This window comes from Heptranchias perlo, chromosome 10 (genome assembly GCF_035084215.1).
Source record: "Heptranchias perlo isolate sHepPer1 chromosome 10, sHepPer1.hap1, whole genome shotgun sequence".
In the NCBI taxonomy this organism is placed as follows: Eukaryota; Metazoa; Chordata; class Chondrichthyes; order Hexanchiformes; family Hexanchidae; genus Heptranchias; species Heptranchias perlo.
The window spans coordinates 70,477,238-70,497,405 of NC_090334.1; the positions used below are offsets into that span (position 1 = coordinate 70,477,238).

The 20,168-nt window shown below is 43.1% G+C and overlaps 1 protein-coding gene across 1 annotated transcript in view; it reads right to left on the bottom strand.

Moving 5' to 3' along the window:
* Window positions 1-433: 433 nt before the first annotated feature.
* The window catches only part of LOC137326787 (cation channel sperm-associated auxiliary subunit beta-like), a 37,818-nt gene continuing 18,083 nt past the window's right edge, over window positions 434-20,168 (bottom strand). The window contains exons 2-5 of the mRNA XM_067992180.1: window positions 18,635-18,695; window positions 6,340-6,435; window positions 1,497-1,655; window positions 434-465 (exon numbers count right to left, since the gene is read on the bottom strand). Coding sequence (XP_067848281.1) covers window positions 434-465; window positions 1,497-1,655; window positions 6,340-6,435; window positions 18,635-18,686 — 339 coding nt within the window. The 5' untranslated portion in view covers window positions 18,687-18,695. The remainder of the gene's footprint in view (window positions 466-1,496; window positions 1,656-6,339; window positions 6,436-18,634; window positions 18,696-20,168) is intronic.

Genomic DNA, 20,168 nt, shown 5'->3' on the forward strand with positions numbered 1-20,168 from the left:
TTTACCCTTAAGGCACTTAAATAATGCCAGTTGTTATGGATGCTTCATTATTTCTTCTTTCAGGATGCTCTCTAAATGTTTTACCTACTACAGATGTCCAGCTCACTGGCCTATAGTTCCCAGGATTATCAGTTCTAGGGCATTATTTCTGTTTCCGATTAAGCCCTAAAGAAACCCCACCAAGTGATGACTGATTTAAACTCGCTGAACCATTGTGGGAGTTTCTACTTAAAAACATGCATTCAAGATAATAAATTAATAGAAATTACCTCCTTTCAGTAAAACACAGATGACAGGTTTGATATCAAACCACCTATCGTTTAATGATGTAAATGCACTCTTGGTTACCAACAGATAAATACCTGCATAGCAAAATAAGGGAAAGCAGGATTAGTCAAGCAATACTGCAAAGGAAAATAGAATTTTCTCTTGCTTAAAAGGTAGAGTCTGCTATCATTCCACTGTCTGGAAGCATAAATAAAGAAGAGAAAAGAACACAGAAAGAGTGAGACAAAAACAATGAGGAATGATCATACAGAGTGACGCAAATCTCAATGGGAAAAATGTGCAACGAGAGAGAGAATGCGAGACAGAAAAGAGAGAGCGAGAAAGAGAGAGAGAAAAAAGAGAGAGTGATAGAGAAAAGAAAGAGGAAAGGAGAGAGAAAGAGGAAAGGAGAGAGAAAGCGATCAAGAGAGAGAAAACAAGAGAGAAGAAGAGAGCAAGAGAGAGAAAGAGTGAGGCGAGAAAGAGCGAGGGTGAGAGAGAAGGCGAGAAAGAGAGGGGGCCAGAAAAAGAGGGGGTGAGAGCGAGAAAGAGCAAGAAAAAGAGCAAGAAAGAGAGAGTAAGAAAAAGAGAGAGCGAGAGCACAAGTGTGGAAGACAACGACAGAGAAAGGAACACAACATGAATTAGAGTGTGAGAAAGAAGCATAGACAACAAGATGATATTTGTTGTCTGTGATTTACAATATTACATTGTGTTACATAATACTCCTGTCATTATAAAAAGCATAACTCTGACTGAGTGCAATACCACAGGAGATTAACTGGTCTTTTCATTCTTGACTGTTTATGGGATATTACTGTGTGCAAAATGGCTATTACATTTTCCTACATAACACAGTCACTTCAAAGTATTTCACTATGTGAAGCACTTTTAAGACATTTCTTAGACACATGATAAAGCACTATATGTTGCTATACATAACCGTGCTTTTTGAATAAACCGTTCTTTTACTGGAATGCTGACTATCGCTGTCTTTTCTTGTAGCACTTGAACATAGGATTTTCATTAGCTGGCGCAGACCCACCAGAATTTCACAAATTACAGTATGTAAGGGATAGTGAACTAGCAATCCTCATCAACTGCATATGCCATACATATGGTATCCATTTCCTCTCTATAAATATCTCTACAAGAATCATCAGAGCAACACGTATGCTTTGTAATACCATGATTTTGAACTTGATTCAAAACAACCGCAATCTCAGTACCTTCAGCAGAGAGTTGGTTTCGGTTGAACAAAGGTGCAAGAATCGCCACATCACTAGCACAAAGCCGTCTAACAATTATCAGGGAATCTGCAGTTTGTAGAATAGGAAGTACATCGGATGCTTGAACTTCTATACCAAGTTTCCACTGCAAGATAGGTTCTATAAGAACACAATGACAAAAAGAAAATATACTAAAAACATTGTTAATCACTATTGTTTGTTTATTAGTATTTTGTCTGGGAAGAAACCTTATGGGGGTAATTTACGAGACATTGCTACCGACGGAGCCTTGTTAGTCATGAGTGCGGGTTGGAAACTGGACTGTAACACCATAGGCCCAATTCTCTGACCCATGCTCGCCACTAGCAAGGCTCACATCGGCAGCTAAAACTCACAAAATTCCCCTGTATGTGCCTGTCACATTTATACAGTGTTGTAATATACACAAAATTAATTAAAACTGGTTTCCTCCCATGTTATGTACCTCATTGTTTTGCTGCTCTTGCTGTCTGCCATCTGCAAACACATCAGATGAACAAAGGAATGTTGCTTAATTTATTTATTTCCCATTGTAAAGCCACCTTCATCACTTATCAACTCTAAACATACACACTTGTCATTTTATAGCTATACAGTTGGGAATAATGTAGTAAAACTGGTGGATGGACTGAGGCAAGGGTGTATGTATTAGCAGAGAGTGGCACCATAATAGCATCGTTGTTATATTGTGAAATTACAATGGTAATTAATGTGACAAATCAGCACTGTACCTCAATCTATTTTATAATGTATTTGGCTATAAGAATTCTATTCTGGAAATATTCTAAATTAGAGAGTTAATTCCACACTCCCAGCAAGGAAGCAGTGCTCAAAGTGAGAAGAAACAGGACTAGTGCAGCACTGATTCTTTGCCCCGCACTCCCAGCGAACACAGCTCTCTGCTGGGCACACAACATTGTGCAATTAGCCCTTATATCTTAATACCTTTGTGACTCTTATAACAAACATTAGGCACTATATTTGGATGAACAAACCAATTAAATTTTACAGAAATCATCATTGGATTTCCATGCTCCATGCACATTTCGTAATGTTATTACATCGAGTTACATCGAAACCCTACAGCGCAGAAACAGGCCATTCAGCCCAACTGGTCTATGGCTTCACACGAGTCTCCTCCCTCTACTTCATCTGATCCTATCAGGATACCCTTCCATCCTTTTCTCCCTCATGTGCTTATCTAGCTTCCCCTTAAATGCATCTATGCTATTTGCCTCAACTACACCTGGTAATACCACGTTCCACATTCTTACTACTCTTTGGGTAAAGAAGTTTCTTCTGAATTCCCCATTGGATTTATTAGCGACTATTTTATATTTATGACCTCTAGTTTTGGACTCCCCCACAAGTGGAAACATTTTTTCTACGACTACTCTATCAAACCTATCATTAACTTAAAGACCTCTATCAGGCCACCCCTCAGCCTTCTCTTTTCTTGAGAAAAGAGCCTCAGCCCGTTCAGCCATTCCTGATAAGGATATCCTCTCAGTTCTGGTATCATCCTTGTGACTCTTTCTTGCATCTTCTCCAATACCTCTATATCCTTTTTAATATGAAGACAAGAACTGTGGACAATACTCTAAGTGTGGTCTAACTGGGGTTCTACACAAGTTTAACATAACTTCTTTGCTTTTCAATTCTATCCCTCTAGAAATGAACCCTAGTGCTTGATTTGCCTTTTTATGGCCTTATTAACCTGCATCGCTACTTTTAGTGATACTTTTTGTGTATCTGTACCCCTAGATCCCTTTGCTCCTCTATCCCGTTTGGACTCTTGTTATCCAAGCAGTATGTGGCCTCCTTATTCTTCCTACTAAAATGCACCACCTCACACTTATCTATATTATAATTCATTTGCCAATTACATGCCCTTTCTGCAAGTTTATTAATGTCCTCTTGCATTTTTGTATTAACCAACCCCCCACCCCCCCACCCCACAATTTGGTGTCGTCCACAAATTTTGAAATTGTACTTCCAATTCCCAAATCCAAATCGTTAATGTAAATTGTGAACAACAATGGTCCCAGCACTGATCCTTGTGGAACACCACTTCTCACCTTTTGCCAGTCTGAATAGCTACCTTTAATCCCCACTCTCTGTTTTCTGTTTTGTAGCCAACTTGCAATCCATTCTGCTACCTATCCCCTGACTCCTCATGCTCTGACCTTAGCCATGAGTCTATATTGCGGTACCTTATCGAAGGTCTTTTGAAAATCCAAATATATTACATTTACTGCATTACCTTTGTCTACTCTTTCTGTTACTTCTTCAAAGAATTCAATAAGGCTGGTCAAGCATGACTTTCCCTTCTGAAATCCGTGCTGACTATTCTTTATTATATTTTCGTTCTCTAGATGTCTTTTTACTACATCATTGAATAAAGATTCCATTATTTTTCCTACCACCAATGTAAAGCTAACTGATCTATAGTTCTGTGGACTTGTTCTATCTCACTTTTTAAATATAGGAATAACATTAGCTGTCTGCTAGTCCTCTGGCACTTTTCCCTTTGCTAGTGAATTTTTATACATATAGTGCCTCTGCTAACTCCTCCCTAACTTCTTTTAATATTAACGGATGCAATCCATCCGGACCAGGGGTCTTATCCTCCCTAAGTTTGATTAGTTTATCAATTATGTCCCCCCTTTCTATCTTAAATGTTTTAATATCTTTTTCGATCCCTTCTTCTATTGTCCTGCCCACCTTGTTAGTCTCCCTGGTAAATACAGAGGCAAAGTAACTATTCACTATTTCTGCCATATTCACTGGTTTTGAGCTGTCAAACGTTTGTGGTCAATTTTCTAACATTCTTCAAGGATTCTCTTTTTGGCTGCCATCAGAGAGAGATGCAGAACAGAAACCAGGCACTTGCTCAGATACAGGAAGGTATATTAGTAGGAGTGCCATGCTAGGATGTATCTTCTTGCAGCCAGACTAAGAAAGGCATTGCCAGAAGTGTGAAAACAGGTCACCTGCCTGCCCCTCATCCAGGATATGGTGCATTGCATAGGGAAAGAGTAATGAAAGAAATAAAACCAAAATTGGGGGCAGGAAATATTTTTTTTTAAGAAGTAGTTTACTGCTGAAATCCTTAAAAGTTTGTTAAACTACTGTTTTAGCATATACCAGATCTAATTATATAGAAACTATAATGATTTCCTAAATGAATACATCAGAAATCAACTGGTGCTCATCCTATAATGGGATAGTGCCATGAATCAAATTCTGACTAGAAAGCATCTATTGTACTACAGTATATATCTATCAATTTGATATATACTGTAATACAATGATACATGGTCTTACAAGAAACATATTTTAAATAGGATTAATCAAATGTTCTTGTTAAGCAAGTTCCTTGCATCATCCTACACCGTCATAGCTCACCGATGGATACACACAAAATGCACATAAGGTCAAATATTGTCCCGGAGGGAGGAAGGAGAAAACATTCTGGGTCAACCTCATGAAATTTGTAGTGATTTGTTACAGAACAACAACGGCCCATCCTCTTTGCTGTGCAATTATGTATAAAAACATAAAAGAAGCTTTCATGCCAACCATTAAACCATCAACACTTCATATGGGAGTCAGCGTTTTGGTGACCTGATCAGTGTGTCAGCATTGCTGACAAAAATCAGTACAGACCCCTCTCCAGTTAGTCTCACTCTTCCCAGAATCCAGCTAATAATGCACTAGAACAGGTCCCTCTCTCCTCTCAGCGTCTCTCCCAGCGTTAACGGTAGGGATTATGGCCTCTTAGACTGTAGGTGGGAATTCTCGCAAGAGTGGAGGCTCCCGTAAAACAGCAAACAAAAGCTGCAATCCCTGCCATTAGCACTAAAAGCAACATTAAGAAGAGAGGGATCCATTCCGGGACATAAACAGCCAGACTTAGGTAGGAGTGCGACTGAGTGGGCGGAGCAGAGAAATGGATAGGAATGAGATGGAATGGATGGCATTGCAGGGAGAGAGAAGGGGAAATGAAGGAGAAATAAGAGGGAAATGGTGAGGAGAAAATGGATAGAGATGAAGGAGAAATGGATATCAATGAAAGGGGAGAGGGAGGATGGGAATGAATGGCAATGAGACGAGGGAAAAATGAGGTAGAAACTGGTAGCAGTGCTTGGGGAGAGAAAGAGAAGAATCTGGGAGGTGTGGGGGGAAGAAGAGAAAGAGAATGCCACCATTAACTGAGAGGGAGTGGGGAGGGAGAGTGCCAGCTTGGACTGGGAGTCTGGAAGATTACTAACTTAAGTGGGTTGGGGAGAGAAAAGCACAGCAGGTTGAATTGATGAGCAAGAAGAAGAGTAAGAACTGAGAAGGTTGGGGAAGAGAGTGTTTCTGCAAAAGGCTAAAGAGCCATACCCTAACATGTGTTGTTGCCTTCAGGAGAAAAGGGGGAATGGAGGGCAAATTCAAGGCCAAAATTATTTTTAAAAACTACTTTTCTGCTTAGTAAGGCGAAGAATATTTGTGCTGCAGAAATGGAATACTTTTATTTCAACACCAGTATTTTCGTCAGTCACTCCTCAGTCATACAGAGCACAACAAGTAAAGTTCCCTCTATTCTGCCCCAACCTGCAAGCAGTATCCCTTTCTACACTATTTAAAATTTGTCCATTTCCCTAATACCCAGGAAACTGGCGCAAATGGGGCTTCAAGCAAAATAAAATTGGCCCATTTATGTTCAAACTGATAGAGGTCTGCATCAATGAACGAGATTTAGACATTTGTAAACCAATTCCACTTAATGCCAAACTGGCTCAGTTATTCAACTTACCTCTCACAACATCCAATAAGGTTCCTTCTGTTAAGAACAAACGTGACCCATAATGCAATTTTAATCTCAGGTTCCATTCATCTGCAGGATATACATCTATCACATAAAACAATAAATGTTAGGTTTATGCCAGTAAAACAATTCTAAAAAATCTGACAATTAAAATAGTTTGAAAGCTAAGAGTTAGCAGTTTACTTATTTCTTCAATTAAATAGTAGATTTTAAAGGGCGTACAGGAACAGAGGAACCTGGGGGTGCACGTACACAAATCTTTGAAGTGGCAGGACAAGTTGAGAAGGCTGTTAAAAAAGCATATGGGATCCTGGGCTTTATTAATAGACATGATGTGGAGATGCCGGTGATTGCCTGGGGTGGACAAATGTAAGGAGTCTTACAACACCAGGTTATAGTCCAACAGATTTATTTAAAATCACAAGCTTTCGGAGGCTTCCTCCTTCGTCACCTGATGAAGGAGGAAGCCTCCGAAAGCTTGTGATTTTAAATAAAGCTGTTGGACTATAACCTGGTGTTGTAAGACTCCTTACATTTATTAATAGAGGCATAGAGTACAAGAACAAGGAAGTTATGCTAAACTTTTATAAAACACTAGTTAGGTCTCAGCTGGAGTATTGTGTTCAATGATGGGCACTACACTTTAGGAAGAATGTCAAGGCCTTGGAGAAGCTGCAGAAGAGATTTACTAGAATGGTACCAGGGATGAGGGACTTCAGTTATGTGGAGAGACTGGAGAAGCTGGGGTTGTTTTCCTTAGAACAAAGAAGGTTAAGGGGAGTTTTGATAGGTGTGTTCAAAATCACTAACAGTTTTGACAGAGTAAATGTGGAGAAACTGTTTCCAGTGGCAGAAGGATCAGTAACCAGAGGACACAGATTTAAGACGATCGGCAAAAGAGCCAGATGCGACATGAAGTAACATTTTTTTACACAGCAAGTTGTAATGATCTGGAATGCACTGCCTGCAAGGGTCGTGGAAGCAGATTCAATAGTAACTTTCAGAAGGGAATTGAATAAATACTTGAAGGGAAAAAATTTACAGGGCTATGAGGAAAGAGCATGGGATTGGGACTAATTGGATAGATCTTTCAAAGAGCCGGCACAGGCACAATGGGCTGAATGGCCTCCTCCTGTGCTGTACCTACTATGATAATATGATTTACTGTATGCAATCTTCCATAATATTTCAACATTTACATAAAAATAAGAACGTTACCTAGAGGTACATCAATCAGTTTATTTTCATTTGTTATCAGGACGAGAATGATGCTGAGAAGGCTGCATATTTTGTCCATCCCTACGTTCCCTGACAAGGTGGTGGTGGGAGTTTAGGAACCGCTGCAGTCTTTGTGGTGATTGTATTAGGTAGAAAATTCCAGGATTTTAATCCAGCAACAATGAAGCAAAGTCAGGATGGTGATGGATTGAGGTGAATTTGAAAGTAATGGTTATTTCCCTTGACATTGTTGCTCTTGTTCTCGGCGTTAGAAGTTGTGGGACAGGAAGGCACTGTCAAAGTAAGCTTGGTGAATTGCTGCAGTGCATCAACAACAACTTGCATTTATATAGAAACTTGCACTTCAGGGTTGGAAGGAAAAACTGGACACCAAACCAGAGATGATATTAAGATAGTTTACCAAAACCATGATCGTTGAGCTGGGTTTTAAGGAGGGTCTTAAAGGACACGAAGGTGGAGAGGCAGAGGGTTTTAGGGAGGTAATTCCACAGCAGGGGGCCGAGTCGGCTGAAAGGAAAGCCATCAATGATGGGACAGGGGGAATCCTCAGGCAAACCATTGCGTTGGAACATCTATGAGCAAAGCCAAAGGGAAAGGAGGTGACAGGTTGGAAACTTCCCTACCCAGCTCATTAAAATAATAACGTTGAAGCTGCACCTATTCCAGTTGCAGCCTGAAGAGGCCCCAAGAAATCGCAGCAGGACACTACAGGGGTGGAGACTTGATGTAGTAGGTTTCCACAACTTTTTCCTCTGCTCTGCACATGGGCAAAGACAATTTCCCAAGCTCAGGACAGAGTAAAATCTCCCCATTTAATCTAAAGCCATTTCTCTGCTCTTTCCTTTTATCCTTTTCAAATACTTATTCAATTAACTTAAATGATTTATTAGTCTCTGCCTCAAGAGCCGCTTGTGGTAAAACATTCCATGTTCGAAAAACCCTGTGTGAAAACATTTCTTCTCATTTCCCTCTCATTCCTCTAGTGATGATGTTCAGTCTACCAATTTGACATCCAGTGGAAACAATCTATCACGATTTACTCTCAAAAACTTTCATAATGCTGAAAACCTCTATTAGATCCCTCCCTTAATCTCCTATGTGCCAGTGAAAAAAGTCCCAATATTTCAAGTCTTTCTTCATAGTTATAATATCTCATTCGTAATATAATTCTTTGAATTTTCACTGTACCCTTTCCATAGGAACACAGGAACAGGAGTAGCCATTCAGCCCTTTAAGCCTGTTCCACCATTCAATGAGATCATGGCTGATCTGTATCCTAACTTGTTGAGATAGGGTTCCCGTTTTGTGGGCACTCAGCCCTAGGTTACCCTTCCAATAATTCGCTTGACAGTCCCAATTGAGTATAAGAAGGCTTTATTATAACATCAGCAGAATCACCAATACAAACAGTATTTAAGCAACAACAACTGAATACAAGGTTGGTATTACCCGGTTCCAAGTCTCCCAGCACAGCACAGTACTTCTTATTCTCTGTGTTTAGATCTTTTGTGCTTTTTGATTTATACCTTTCCTTATACTTCATTGGATATGCCCACTCTTGCATTAGCTGAAACTCATCAGAAATGCACAGACTGAGTGTCTTTGCTCGATTTGGCTTTAAATGGCTTGTTTCTTACAAAGATTGCTGTGTCTTTGTTTGTTGTTTATCATTTAACAAGGTCAAAGGCCCTTAAAGTAATTCAACAGTTAATGGGATTATCTTTGTTTCCTTTGATTGATAAGGCAGAGCTGGTCAAAACTTCTTATCTTATATTTTCCCAGGCAAACATGTGGTCTCGAGTGACACCATTTGCATCTACACAATAGAAGGTCAATTGCTAGGCATGGACATATTTTGACTTCTTTGATCTGACGATTACCTTGTACATGACTTACATTGCTGACAATTGCTTCGTACAGGCTGACAGTCTCAACGACATCTGTTCCATGATCAATAGTGATCTCTTATCACCAGAACTGCCAGTTCTTGTTTTTTCATAATCCATTCTTCTATTTGACGCTGTGCGCTAGACACTTTTTAATATAAGCTAGCTGCTTTTATTCTTTTACTGTATTATCTTACAAACTCTGTGGGGGGAAAATTGGATAAGGGCCGTTTTTGGGCGTAGGAAGCATGATGTGCTATTACCCCTAGCTCAATGACCCCTGCGGAGGCAGGACGCAAGTTTTGGTCCACCCGAGGACTCACCTGCAATCAGCGTTCCATTCCAGGCCTTGCACGTGGAATCAATTCAATTCGCACTTTCCACCTACACGGAGTTCAATCTCTTGAAGGGAGGATGTTTCTTAGAAATCTCTTAAAGGTAGCTGATACATGTTATTTGCTGAAAATAACAGTCTACTGTCTGCATGGAGTCTGAATGGAGATCAGACATCGCACACGTAAAACACAGATGCAGATCCCATCCCTATGTTTACACACTGATGAGTTATGTTAAAAAATTGAATAAAGATTGCGCACTACTAAATCCCACATCCACCAATCTGCACGCCAGACCTCACCAATCTGCCGATCTGAGTTGGTACCAGGCCTGCGACAGTGCGTGCAGCAAGGTTCTCTGCTGGTGCACTAGAGACCTTGGTGCAAGAGGTGGACAGAAGAAGCAACACCCTATAACCGCAGGGGGGTGGGGGGTGGGCAAGAGGCCCTCCAGACATATATCCAAAAGGCAGTGGGAGGCAGCGGGGGATGAAGTCAACGCCAGGCGCACAGCATCATGAACCTGGGTGCAGTGCAGGAAGAAGTTCAATGCTTTGACATGAGTGGTCAAGTTGAGTGAGATCAACTGTCAAGTGACATCTCCTACCAACTGCACCACGCACTACACCCCCCATCACCCACAAACCAACAAACTCTTTCCATCAGTACTCAACTCTTACAACCAGATGCTTCCTCTCATCCTTACACATTACCACTGTTTCAAGCTGCCCACGCACAACTCACAGGCCACACGCACTAGTTATTCAACCATGACAGGCACATCAACCAGACATACGTCCCGCTTTCTTGCAGGAGATGGTGGCGCATATCAGGAAGCAGCAAGTGGCAGTGGCATTTAACGCCTCGAGCCTGTTCCAACATTCAATGAGATCATGGTGGACCTGTGACCTAACTCCCTATACCTGCCTTAGCCCCATTTCCCTTAATACCCTTGGTTCACAGAAATCTATCAATCTCAGATTTAACATTCACAAGTGAGCTAGCATTAACTGCTGTCTGCAGAAGAGCGTTCCAAATGTCTCCCACCCTTTGCGTGCAGAAGCATTTCCTAACTTCACTCCTACACGTCCTGGCTCTAAACGTTAGTCTGTGTCCCTGCATCCTAGTATTCAAGTCTAGGAGACCTCCATAAACAATTACAAATGTCTCGGCAGCTAGAAGCAGTAATCCAGCAACTAACGTGTAAATCCTGCATGGTCCCTTTAAATAGCGCCGGTGGGCACTCTAAGACACGTTCAGATGGTCGGGGTTAAGACTGTGCATTGAGTTGAGCGTTAAGTCCCAAAATGGTGTCCATCACTTTAAATCAGCGTTGCACACTGATTGAAGACAATTTCTCCCAACTTTACATGATTCCAGCGTTCGTTATCTGCGCCTGCGCTAACTCCTATACCAAGATGGCGCCTGGCGCACGTCACGCTGGAAACGTGCGTGCGCATCCAAGACTCCATCTTGGATGTCGGAGAGGCCAGGTAGCGCCAAAACAACGGGCACTACATGGCCCAATTTAGGCCCCATATCCCTTAATACCCTTGGCTAGCAAAAATCTATCGATCTCAGATTTAAACTTATTAATTGAGCTTGCATCTACTGCTTTTTGTGGGAGAGTTCCACACTTCTACCATCCTTTGTGTGAAGAAGTGTTTCCTAACTTATCTCCTGAATAGCCTGGCTCTGACTTTAAGGTTGTGCCCCCTTGTCCTAGACTCCCCCATCAGCGGAAAAAGTTTCTCTCTATCTACACTATCAATTCCTTTCAAAATCCTAAAAACCTCAATCAAATCACCCTATAGCCTTCTATATTCCAGGGAATGCAAGCCTAGTTTATGTAATCTCTTCTCATAATTTAACCCTTGGAGCCCTGATAACATTCTGGTGAATTTGCGCTGCACTCCTTCCAAGGCCAATAAATCCTTCCTAAAGTTCGGTGCCCAGAACTGTACACAGAACTCCAGAAGTGATCTAACAGAGGACGGCGAGCGGGAGAGCATGGATCAGCCACTGATCTTAGACAAGCTGACAAAGGTCGTCTGGTCCTTTGAGAAGAGTAGAACTCCTAGAAGTGAAGGCTTCCCGGTTGAGTAGTACTCTGCTCTGTGGGAATGGATAGGCCCAGACCTACTGGAAGTGTACAGGGGTATGCATCTGGCAGGCAGCATGTCAGAGTCCATGAAGAAAGGCATCATCACCCTCATCTACAAGCAGAAGGGGGAGAGGGAAGAAATCAGAAATTGGCCGTCCAATTCCTTGCTAAATGTCGACTACAGGATTCTGTCCAAGGCCATCGCCAACAGGCTCAAGTCTGCTCTGCAGCAGGTGATCCATCCGGATCAGACCTGTGCTGTACCGGGCAGGAAGATCTCTGATAGTCTTGCGCTGCTCAGGGGTAGGATCGCCTACGTGCAGGACAGGGGGGTGAACACCTACCTCATCAGCCTGGACCAGGAGAAGGCCTTCAACAGAATATCCCACCTGTACATGATGGACGTGCTCTCCAAAATGGGTTTTAGAAACATAGAAAATAGGAGAAAGAGTAGGTCAATCGGCCCTGCTCCGCCATTCATAATGATCATGGCTGATCATCTAGCTCAGTACCCTGTTCCCACTTTTTCCCCATATCCCTTTAGCATTAAGAAATATATCTAACTCCTTCTTGAATACATCTAATGACTTGGCCTTCACTGCCTTCTGTGGTAGAGAATTCCACAGGTTCACCACCCTCTAAGTGAAGAAATTTCTCCTCATCTCGGTTCTAAATGGCATACCCCGTATCCTGAGACTGTGACCCCTGGACTTCCCAGCCATCGGGAACATCCTCCCTGCATCTAGTCTGTCTAGTCCTGTTAGAATTTTATATGTTTCGATGAGATCACCTCTCATTCTTCTAAACTCTAGTGAATATAGGCCTAGCGACCCAATCTCCCCTCATACGTCAGTCCTGCCATCCCGGGAATCAGTCTGGTAAACTTTCGTTGCACTCCCTCCATGGCAAGGACATCTTTCCTCAGATAAGGAGACCAAAACTGCACATAATACTCCAGATGTGGTCTCACCAAGGCCTTGTACAACTGCAGTAAGACATCCATGCTCCTGTATTCAAATCCTCTTGCAATGAAGGCCAATATACCATTCACCTTCCGAACTGTTTGCTGCATCTGAATGCTCGCTTTCAGCGACTAGTGTACAAGGACACCCTGGTCTCGTTGCATCTCCCCTTTTCCCAATCTATCACCATTCAGATAATAATCTGCCTTTCTGTTTTTACAACCAAAGTGGATAACCTCACATTTATCCACGTTATACTGCAAATGCCATGTTCTTGCCCACTCACCCATCTTATCTAAATCACATTGGAGCCTCTTTGCATCCTCCTCATAGCTCACATTCCACCCCAGCTTTGTGTCGTCTGCAAACTTGGAAATGTTACATTTAGTTCCCTCATCCAAATCATTGATATATTTTGTGAATAGCTGGGGCCCAAGCACTGATCCCTGCGGTACCCCACTGGTCACTGCCTGCCACCCGGAAAAAGACCCGTTTATTCCTACTCTCTGTTTCCTGTCTGTCAACCAATTCTCAATCCATGCCAGTATATTCCCCCCAATCCCATATGCTTTAATTTTGCACACTAACCTCCTGTGTGGGACCTTATCAAAAGCCTTCTGAAAATCCAAGTACACCACATCCACTGGTTCTCCCCTATCTATTCTACTAGTTACATCCTCAAAAAACTCCAGTAGATTTGTAAAGCATGATTTCCCTTTCATAAACCCATGCTGACTTTGTCTAATCCCGTTAATGCCCTCCATGTGTTCTGTTATCACATCTTTTATAATAGACTTCAGCATTTTCCCCACTACTGATGTTAGGCTAACTGGTCTGTAATTCCCTGTTTTTTCTCTCCCTCCTTTTTTAAATAGTGGGGTTACATTTGCCACCCTCCAATCTGTAGGAACTGTTCCAGAGTCTATAGAATTTTGGAAGTTGATCACCAATGTATCCACATTTTGGGGAGGGAATCCACGATTGGATCCAACTGCTTTACGCGGACATCCGTACTGCAGTCCTAATCAACGGGTGGGAGTCAGAGAGCTTTCCGATCAGATCTGGAGTCAGGCAGGGCTTGATTTTATGTTGTATCAAGCCGTTTGTAGCGTCCATCAGGTAGGATGCAGGTATCAGGGGGGATGATGATCCCAGGCAGCAGAGGCTCTTAGGTTAAGGCCTCCATGTACATGGGCGGCGTCACCGTCTTCTGCTCCAATCAGCAGTCGATCCACACACTGATGGGCATCTGCGACCATTTCGAGCTGGCCTTGGGGGCCAGAGTGAACCAAAGTAAGAGTGACGCCATGCTCTTTGGCAGGTGGGAGACCCGATCCTTCATCCCCTTCACCGTCAGGTCCGACTAACTGAAGGTTCTGGGGATCTGATTCGGGGGGCCCCTGGCCTGAACAAAGAACTGGGAGGAGCGGATCACCAAGGCCAAATGGAAGCTTGGTATTTGGGCGGGGCGGTCCCTCTCCATAACCGGCAGGAACCTGGTGATAAGGTGCGAGGTACTTGCGGTGTTGCTCTATGTGGCCAGGGTCTGGCCCAGTTCCCACAACTCTGCCGACACAGTCACCCGAGCTATCTTCCACATTTTCTGGAGGACCAAGGTAGAACGCATCCATAGGGTCACCACGTACAAGCCCCCAGACAAAGGAGGGAAGAGCGTCCCCAATGCCGCTCTGATCCTGATGGCTACCTTTGTGTGTGGCTGCCTCAGAACATGTGTAGAGCCCCAGTACGCTGAGTTTGGGTGAGACGGTAGAAACGTGCTGAGTTTCTACCTGTCCAACACACTGAGAAGGCTGGGTCTGGCCATGCTGGCCAAGCAGGCGTAGGACGTCCTGTCCAGCTGGAACGTCCCCCTCCACCTGTCCCAGGTGGAGAAGTTCCTGAGGAGGAACCCCTTTGACCACAAGGCCATCAGACAGTGATCAACACAAAACGATCTGTGAGTCCTGCAAGGAACGGAGAGGGTGGACTCGATTGGGCTTTTCCCCAATCAGACGGTCGGTGCCATTTGGCAGAACGGCTCGTCGCCGGAACTGACCAACAGGCACCAGGATATCGCCTGGATGGTGATGAAAAAGGCCCTCCCAGTGCGGTCCTTCCTACACGCACGGAATCTCAGCGCCACCGCGAGCTGCCCTCAAGGCTGCGGCGGGAAGGAGACTGTCGTCCACCTCCTGATGGACTGCCCCTTTGCGCAGAGGATTTGGAGAGAAACGCATTGGTATCTGTCCCAGTTCATCCTCAACAGCTCGGTAACACAGGATGCTGTGCTCTACAGGCTGTTGCCCGGGACACACACCGAGACAGATATTACCTGCGGCTGGAAGACCATCAACTCGGTGAAGGAGGCCCTTTGGTCTGCCCGAAACCTGCTGGTCTTCCAGCTGAAGGAGCTGTCCACGATCGAGTGTGGCTGACTGGCACATTCCAAGGTCCAGGAGTACGTGCTGGGGGATGCACTGAAGTGAGGTGCAGCCTACGCAAAGGCCCTATGGGGAAAGGCCACCGTATAATGCCACCCCACCTTGTACTGTAGAGAATGTATTAGAAAATATGTACTGTGTTTTTAAAATTGTAACAATGAGATCATAGTGTATACGATCTGTACTGTACTGCTTTAAATGCATTTTGTGCCCTATATTTGAACTGTGCATAAACTGTGTGCATCTTTAAATTTTATGAAATAAAGTAAATTTTGAAATAAAAAATCTCATCAAGGCTTTGTATAGCTGTAGCAAAACTTTCTCCCTTTTATATTCTAGCCCCCTAAATATAAAGGCTAACATTCCATTACTTTTTGATTATATTTTTATCTGACCACTACATTTTAGTGATCTGTGTACATGGACCCCTAAATCTCTTTGGATTTCCATATTCGTAGATTTTCACCATTTAAAAAATACTCAGATCTTTTCTGGTTCAAAATGGATGGCCTCACACTTGCCTGTGTGTAAATCCATCTGCCAGTTTTGCCCACTCACATAACCTATCAATGTCTCTTTGTAATTTTATGCTCCCACCTACACTACTTACTATGCCACCAATCTTTGTGTTTTCGGCAAACTTGGATATATGGCTCTCTGTTGTGTTATCTAAGTCATTAATAAATAAAGTGAATAGTTGAGGCCCCAGCACAGATCCTTGTGGGACACCACTGGTCACTTCTTTCCAATTTGAGTACATGCCCATCATCACTATCTCTCTCTTCTACCGCCTAGCCAATCTCCTAACCGGGTCAATAATTTGCCTTCAATTCTTTGAGCTTTAATTTTAGCTAACAAGCTCTTATGTGGAATCTTGTTGAATGCCTTCTGGAAGTCGATATAAATTACATCCATAGACATTCCCCTGTCAACTACTTTAGTCACTTACTCAAAAAATTCAATTAGGTTCGTTACACAAGACCTACCCTTTATAAATCCATGTTAGCTTTCTCTAATCAGCTTAAATTTCTCCAAGTGCTCAGTCACTCTGTCCTTAATTATAGATTCCAATAACTTACCCACAACAGATGTTAGACTTACAGGTCTGTAATTTCCTGGTTTCTCTCTCACACGTTTCTTAAATAATGGAGTTACATTTGCAATTTTCCAATCTAAAAAGGGATGAATACTGAATCAAGAGCGCTTTGGAAGATTATGGCTAAAGCATCTACAATTTCCTCACCTACTTTAAAACCCAGGGTTGGAAACCATCAGGTCCTGGGGATTTGTCAGTCTTTAGTGCCATTATTTTTACTAATATTGTTTTCTTGCTTACGTTAACTGTAGTGAGTTCTAGTCCTTGATTCATTATTAGCTCCCCTGGAATGTCAGGTATATTATCTTCTTCCTCTACTGTGAAGACCGACACAGTAATCTTTCCATGGTTCTAGTATCTTCCTCGGAGGTGGGCATCCTGTTACAAGTTTGAGAATTTATAAATGCAAAATGAGAATTGGCAATGTTGCAAAATGTGCTTCTATTTCTTCCCCATTTGATTTTACCAGTTTGAATTTCATGGGCTTAGGACAGACAAATCTTAGTGCCGCTATTGGTGAATGTCCTAAATCAGCCAATAGCAGCACTGAGGGCAGTCTTTTGCGAGCCTAAGAAATTCAAATGAATTAAATCAGCTGAAGAAGAAAAGACTGCAGCTGGCTCTGCAGAAAAGCAGGGGTTACAGCACCTGAGACCGCAGGAAATTGGAGGCTCAAAACATTGGGCATCATGGTGAAGCCTTTAAATTGATAGCAAATTTAAACATTTGGCCACTTTCTAAGAACCAGAGGCTCTAAGGACATCTATGGTGAGAGAATAGAAGAAGCGTATGTGCATTAATCTACCAGGCAAAAGAGGATGGGGATAGGGCAGTCCCAAAAGTGAAATGCATGTGGAAGCAGAATAAAATGCAACCATCAACATCCTAGAGGTCAACATTAACTAAAAACTCAACTGGACCAGCCACATAAATGCCATGGATACTAGAGCAGGTCAGAGGCTGGGTATTCTGTGGCGAATAGCTCATTTCCTGACTCCCCAAAGCCTCTCCACCAACTACAAAGCACAAGTCAGGGGTGTGATGGAATATTCTACATGCCTGGACGGCTGAAGCTGCAACAACACTCAAGAAGCTCAACACCAGCACTTCATTCACTAGCCTGAACATCCACACCCTCCATCACTGGCGTACCATAGCTGCAGTGTATACTATTTGTAGGATGCGCTGCAGCAAGTTGCCACAGCTTCTTCAGCAGCACTTCCTAGAAGGACAAGGGCTGCAGGTGCATGGGAACATCATCACCTCCAAGTTACACAACATCCTGACTTGGACATATATCGCTGTTCCTTCATCATTGTTGGGTTAAAATCCTGGAACACCCAACCCAACTGCATTGTGGCAGTACCCTCACCACATGGACTGTGGCGGTTCAAGAAGAAGGCTCACCACCACCACCTTTTCAAGGGCAACAAGGCTTGGAATAAATGCTGGCCTTGTCAATGATGTCCGCATCCCAAGAATGCAGAATAAAAAAAAATTGTGAAACTTGAAATTTTTATTGATCTGATAAATTCTTTGAAAGTACAGGCTTACCTTAAATAATATTTACATGGCTTTATTATAAATTAATTATAAATTATAAATTAAATTTAGTTATAAATTAAAAACCAATCCCTTTGCTTTCTCCTTCCTGATCTGAATTCTCCAGATATGCTTGCTTTAACTCACCTTGCCCGCTCTCAAAAATGTTTTCTGTTTCTCTCTGTACTTGTACTGGTCCATCCCTGCCTGTAGCACGGTGTTCAGTTCTAATCAATGTACTACAGTAAGGACATCCTGGCTTTGGAAAGAATACAACGAAGCTAAGCTAAATTAATGTCTTGCCATTATAAAAGGAGGGTAGTGAGCCTGGAACATTTGGAGCTGGATATGGGGCAGGCCTAAAGCATTCAGAGATGACATGGGTAGAGATGAGCACACACTCTAGGCTCACAATCACACATGCATAGTATCATGCTGCGTGAAGTAATAGCTATAAAAACCAATGTGCGAGCAGTTTTTTTCCCCGAATTTGTAGCCAGTGCAAGGGTTAAGGGAAAGAGTAGAGCAAGGTTTTAAACTTGTATTCGTCTTGGTCCTGTATTAAATCTAGCCTAGCACTCCTTGATCCAGACACTGAATTTAACAAGTGGAAAAATTCCCCAAACTGAAATCTTTCACCTGAGCAGATTCATCAACCCATCATCCCCAAAATATTACCTGTGGCAGTTACAATCTTTTCTCTGGGGATATCCAGATGCCATGCATCCATATCCTGTACCTAGGTGAAATTATAAATAAAATAAATACAAACTGGTATTACAAATGCTGATTAAATAGGTTAAAATTCTTATGACTCGACATATATATATCCATATCCACCAGAGCTTTTCCTGTGGGACAAATGTAATGTGTGGAAAATGTCAAGCCACTAATCTAGATTTTAGGAAATCAATGCATTAAAAAAAAATAAACAGTAGGAAACAGATAATGAAGCAGTCCGAAGCCCGCATGCAGCAAGACCTGGACAACATCCAGGCTTGGGCTCATAAGTGGCAAGTAACATTCGTGCCAGATAAGTGCCAGGCAATGACCATCTCCAACAAGAGAGAGTCTAACCACCTCCCCTTGACATTCAATGGCATTTCCATCGCCGGATCCCCCACCATCAACATCTTGGGGGTCACCATTGACCAGAAACTTAACTGGACCAGCCATATAAATACTGTGGCTACAAGAGCAGGTCAGAGGCTGGGTATTCTGCGGCGAGTGACTCACCTCCTGACTCCCCAAAGCCTTTCCACCATCTACAAGGCACAAGTCAGGAGTGTGATGGAATACTCTCCACTCGCCTGGATGAGTGCAGCTCCAACAACACTCAAGAAGCTCGACACCATCGAGGACAAAGCAGCCTACTTGATTGGCACTCCATCCACCACCCTAAACATTCACTCCCTTCACCACCAGCGCACAGTGGCTGCAGTGTGTACCATCCACAGGATGCACTGCAGCAACTCGCCAAGGCTTCTTCGACAGCACCTCCCAAACCTGCGACCTCGACCGCCGAGAAGGACAAGAGCAGCAGGTACATGGGAACAACACCACCTGCACGTTCCCCTCCAAGTCATATACCATCCCGACTTGGAAATATATCGCCGTTCCTTCATCGTCGCTGGGTCAAAATCCTGGAACTCCCTTCCTAACAGCACTGTGGGAGAACCTTCACCACACGGACTGCAGCGGTTCAAGGCGGCGGCTCATCACCACCTTCTCAAGGGCAATTAGGGATGGGCAATAAATGCCGGCCTCGCCAGCGACGCCCACATCCCATGAACGAATAAAAAAAAAAGTGAGGTTAGGAAGGAAATTGCGGGTCCCCTAGCAGAGATATTTGAATCATCCACCGCTACAGGTGAGGTGCCTGAAGATTGGAGGGTAGCAAATGTTGTGCCTTTGTTTAAGAAGGGCGGCAGGGAAAAGCCTGGGAACTACAGACCGGTGAGCCTGACATCTGTAGTGGGTAAGTTGTTAGAGGGTATTCTGAGAGACAGGATCTACAGGCATTTGGAGAGGCAGGGACTGATTAGGAACAGTCAGCATGGTTTTGTGAGAGGAAAATCATGTCTCACGAATTTGATTGAGTTTTTTGAAGGGGTAACCAAGAAGATAGATGAGGGCTGTGCAGTAGACGTGGTCTACATGGACTTTAGCAAAGCCTTTGACAAGGTACCGCATGGTAGGTTGTTACATAAGG